Source organism: Octopus bimaculoides, chromosome 12 (genome assembly GCF_046866305.1).
Source record: "Octopus bimaculoides isolate indiv1 chromosome 12, ASM4686630v1, whole genome shotgun sequence".
NCBI classification, from domain to species: Eukaryota; Metazoa; Mollusca; class Cephalopoda; order Octopoda; family Octopodidae; genus Octopus; species Octopus bimaculoides.
In genome coordinates this window covers 48,372,905-48,377,904 of record NC_142939.1, presented here as the reverse complement: position 1 = coordinate 48,377,904, position 5,000 = coordinate 48,372,905, and the positions used below count along the sequence as shown (strand labels likewise).

General features: G+C 26.4%; 1 protein-coding gene across 10 annotated transcripts in view; it reads left to right on the top strand.

The window, feature by feature from the left end:
* Nucleotides 1–5,000, top strand: part of LOC106879854 (zwei Ig domain protein zig-8) — a 550,351-nt gene that overhangs the window by 464,236 nt on the left and 81,115 nt on the right. For 4 of the 10 annotated variants that reach the window (XR_016243845.1, XR_016243842.1, XM_089361026.1 and 1 more), the window contains one exon: nucleotides 3,490–5,000. This exon is cut by the window's right edge and continues 1,048 nt beyond it. The exons of the other annotated variants lie outside the window; for them this stretch is intronic. Coding sequence is in view for 2 of the 4 variants with exons in the window: in XM_089361026.1 (XP_089217152.1) it covers nucleotides 3,490–3,512 (23 nt within the window). In the remaining 2 variants the exon portion in view is untranslated. The remainder of the gene's footprint in view (nucleotides 1–3,489) is intronic. 10 annotated transcript variants of the gene reach the window in all.

Here is a 5,000-nt window from a genome sequence, read left to right as displayed (position 1 = left end):
GGCATCCAGTCAGAGAAACTATGTTGAAGTAGGTAGTCAAGCATGTTGCAGTCCTTCTGCCTGTCAGATCTTGTCAAAAAATTCAACCCCTGCCAGCACAGGAACAGAGACATCAAACGACGATGATATAATTAGAGAAAAGATGGACAAACAATTCTGTGTGGTAATTATTAGTTTATACGAGATGTTACATATACATATCTAAACTACAAGATGAAGATAACCCTTTACAACCATTTCAAAGCTTACAACAACTGGCTGATGCTATATTGCATATTACACAACAAACAGGTGTGTCTAATGAGACAGTAATTTTCTCATTAAGCAAAAAAAAAAAAAAAAAAAGCAAAAGTATTATTAACCCCCATGAAGCAAGAGATATGAATATTGCCAAACTGGAAATGACAAATATTCTCAATACACACACACACACACACACACACACCACACCATATATAAGACAACATGTTACAGTTAAATCAGGCTGCATTGTTAGTTTTTATGACGAATATATCATTCTGATACATTATCTCATTATTTTATCAACCAGTATACTTTGAGTTTATCATTGTTTAGACATCAGGGTACATCATTTTAGTTACTGGGTACATAGATTTATCATTGAACTGTGTCGTTTAAGCATCAAGGTACATGATTTTAAAAACAAGGTACAATGCCATATCATTGAGATACACTGTGTGAACAGGGTACGTCATTTTATCAATAGGGTACATAGATGTTTCATTAAGCTATGTTACTCTAACATCATCATACATAACTTTTATATTACATAACTTCATGCTGTTGTTAATGTACCTTGTTTTACTTTTAACATCATAGTACCTCAGTTTCATTATTACAGTACCTAAATTTAATAACTGGATTTCATGAATTTAAGAATTGTGGAATAAACATTTTTTCAGTTGGTGTATTTCATTGTATTATTATCATATTTTATTATATGTCACAAGACTACATCAATTTAGTTTTCGAATAGGGTACCTCAGTTTGCGTTATGTTACATTTGAATACCTGGCACTAGCATTGGAAAAATTCTTGCTAACAATGGGTACCTTCTTTTTTCATTTGAGTCTGTCATTCTAACATTGGATAGCTGTTTTATTACTGGACAGTGTTCATATCATAAAGAACTGATGCCCTCAGTCCAAACACACTTTCCGGTATTCAACTTCTCTTTCCAGAATAGAAAAAGAAAACGAAAAAGAACAGCAGAAAACAAAATAAAAACAATATGAAAGCAAAGATAAGCAATATTGCAACTTCTACTAATACTACTACTACTATTACCACCACTAACACTACCACTATAAATTATAATAATAGTAACAATATAAGATTGAAAGGCAAATAAATTGAAAAAGAGATGAAATGAATGAAGTTATCAAAGTTCAGAAAGACAAATACACATATATATATTTATACATATATATGTATATACATACATATATATATATATATATATGTATATATATATTTATATATATATATATATATATATATATATATATATATATATATATATATATATATGGATATACATATATATGTATATACATATATACATATATATATATATATATAACGACACACAAACACGTGCACACACAAACACACATGCATACTTATATATGTATACACATATATACATATAAGTGTGTGCGTGTGTGTTTATATTTTTTATTTTCGTTTTAGTTTTAATTTTTCTTTTACAGTTGTGTGTATGTACCCACATCTAACCTATGACATAAGAGTGAGAATGGAGGTATAAAATCTCTCCATTACTAGGAGTAATGAAACATCTGGGTATATATATATATATATATATATATGAGTATGTATGTGTGTAACCATGTATATATTACTGCCTTTAGCTCAGGACATATAGAGAAGAGAATGCCACATAGGTAAAAGAAAACAACTTTTACACTCAGATTTAAAACATTTCATAAAAATGTCTGATGAAACACGCCAGCAGCATCAACAAAGAATAGGAGTTATCTCCCTTGGTTGTTTTCTGTACATTTACCTTCTTCTTCTTCTTCTTCTTCTTCTTCTTCTTGATAAAAGGAATGAAGTACTGTTTCCTTTCTCATTTCTTGTTTTGTTCCTTTATTATTATTATTATTATTATTATTATTATTATTATTATTATTATTATTATTATTATTATTATTATTATTCTAATTGTTGTTGATGTTGCTGCCGATGGTTCTTTCCGGGATATTTTTCATTGTTTATTTTTTATCTTTATTTCATCGCATACATTCTTGCTAAACATCACATGACACAACAACTGGAAAGTGCAGAGTAAAATGATCGAAACAGAATATAAAACCAAGAACTGCATAGCATAGCATAATATAAACAAAACACATGCACACATAGGCATACACACAAACACACACACACACACATGTATATTTATATATATGTGTGTGTGTATGTGTATACTTGTATTCATATTTATAGATATAAGCTTATACATGTGATTGTTCTAAAGGAAATCTTAAGGATCAGAACAGTACAGTTTTTGATGGGGAACTCAGTACAAGCGTTGACTTATATAAACACACATACACACACTCACATGCATACAATATACATATATATAGTCGATGTGTACTACAACAGTACTACGACACCACTCTCATACCCTGTATTATAGGCTTTGTGTGGTATTGTTTTCTTATTACTATTCAAACCTAATAATAATATCTGGTGCCAGTCTCCCTTATATGCTGTGACCATTGGCTGTTTCTAACCTCATCTACTCTGACATTGCCTGTAACAGTAAGGGCATCCATTCTGAGTACTCAGCTAAAGTCTCGTTGCTTGAAGAAGCCTGTGAGTCTCACTTCAGTATTGGTCAAATAAATCATCCATGTTCTTATATATATATATATATATATATATATATATATATATATATATATATATAAATGTATGTATATGTGTGTGTGTGTATGTGTGTGTGTATATTTGTGTATGTATATATATATATGTATATATATATGTATGTATTATATATATATATATATATATATATATATATATACATATGTATTATATGTATATATATACATATATATACACACATATATGTATTATATGTATACATATATATATATGTATATATATATATATATATATATATATATATATATGTATTATATATATGTATTATATATATGTATATATATATATGTATTATATATATGTATATATATATATATATATGTATTATATATATATGTATTATATAAATATGTATTATATAAATATGTATTATATATATATATATATATATATATATATATATGTATATATGTATATATCTATATAATGTCCCTGGATTTTTTTCATTAATTTTTGTTTGAATAAATTTTGTTCTTGTTGTCAATTATATATGCTTATTTTTTATTTTTATTTCATTTTTATTCATTTTTTTTTTTTTTGCATGGGAATTAGTGGGAAGAGCTAGTTGGTATTGAGAAACTTACACTGGTATGCTGCAAAAACAAAAAGGAGAAAAAAAAGATACATAAGATGGAGGATTGAAACAAAGTGGAGCAGGAGGAGTAGGTGGAGGTGGCTGATTAGGTGAATGAGGAGAGTAGGAGGACATGGAGGAGGAGGCAGAATAAGAGAGCACAAAGAGATATAAAAAGTGGATACGAAATAAAAGACAGACAGACGTGTATATATATATATATATATACATATATATATATATATATATATATATATATATATATATATATGTATATATGTATATAGATATGTATATATATGTGTGTATATATATATATATATATATATATATATATATATATATATATATATATGAAGACGTAATAAAAAGGAAACCTGAGAAAGAGGACGCAGAAATATAGAAGGAAGAATACAAGATCTTGAAAAAAAGAAAAAAAGTATGAGAGGGGAAAGAAAAAGGAATGAAATTTATGATAATAATAATAATCATCGTAATAATAAACAATGAAAAAAATGAAAAAATACAAACACACATACGTATATATATATATGTATATATATGAACGTAAAATACTTTTCTTCCTAAAATTAGAAACCATATCATCTTCATATCAAAAAACCAAAAAGACAAAAAAGAAAACAAAATATTGTGTAAGGGAAAGATAACTCTGAAATAAAGCCAAACTCTTGGAAAACCATTGAACAATGTGAAGACGAAACGAAACGAAACCAGTTGAATTGAAATGAAAATGAAAGAAAATTAAGAAACAAAGTGAAATCGTGAAAATGGAAAATAATGACACTGGAACAAAATAAAATCAAACAAGAAAAGTCATTTTATTTACAATAAAAGATAAATAAATAATAATACAAAAGTGGAAAAAAAAAAAAAAATTCAGATCGTTTAAAAAAAATTAATTTCTTTCCCATCCCTACCTACACTCCCCACACAGAAATACACAAACACACAAATATACATATATACATATATATACATATACATATATATGTATGTATCCATCTATGTATATATATATATGTATGTATCCATCTATGTATATATATATATATGTATGTATCCATCTATGTATATGTATATATGTATCCATCTATATATATATATATATATATATATATATATATATATATGTATGTATGTATGATATCCCACATCTATCTATGTATATAAAATGTATGTAATAGAAGAATACATATATATATATATATATATATATATATATATATATATATATATGTAAAATTATTTGGTAATGAAAAACACATAAATATGAGATGAGATGCGATGACATGAGATAAATGAGAAACAAAAAAAAAATATATAAAAGGAAGTTATTATGATTGAAGATATGAAATGTGATGTGTTAAAAGGAAAAGTGAAAGTAGAACGTTTCAAACAAGAAATCGTCAAACCATCTCCTATCCCATATCACTAGGTATTCTTAACATCATTTTTTTACCCTCTTACC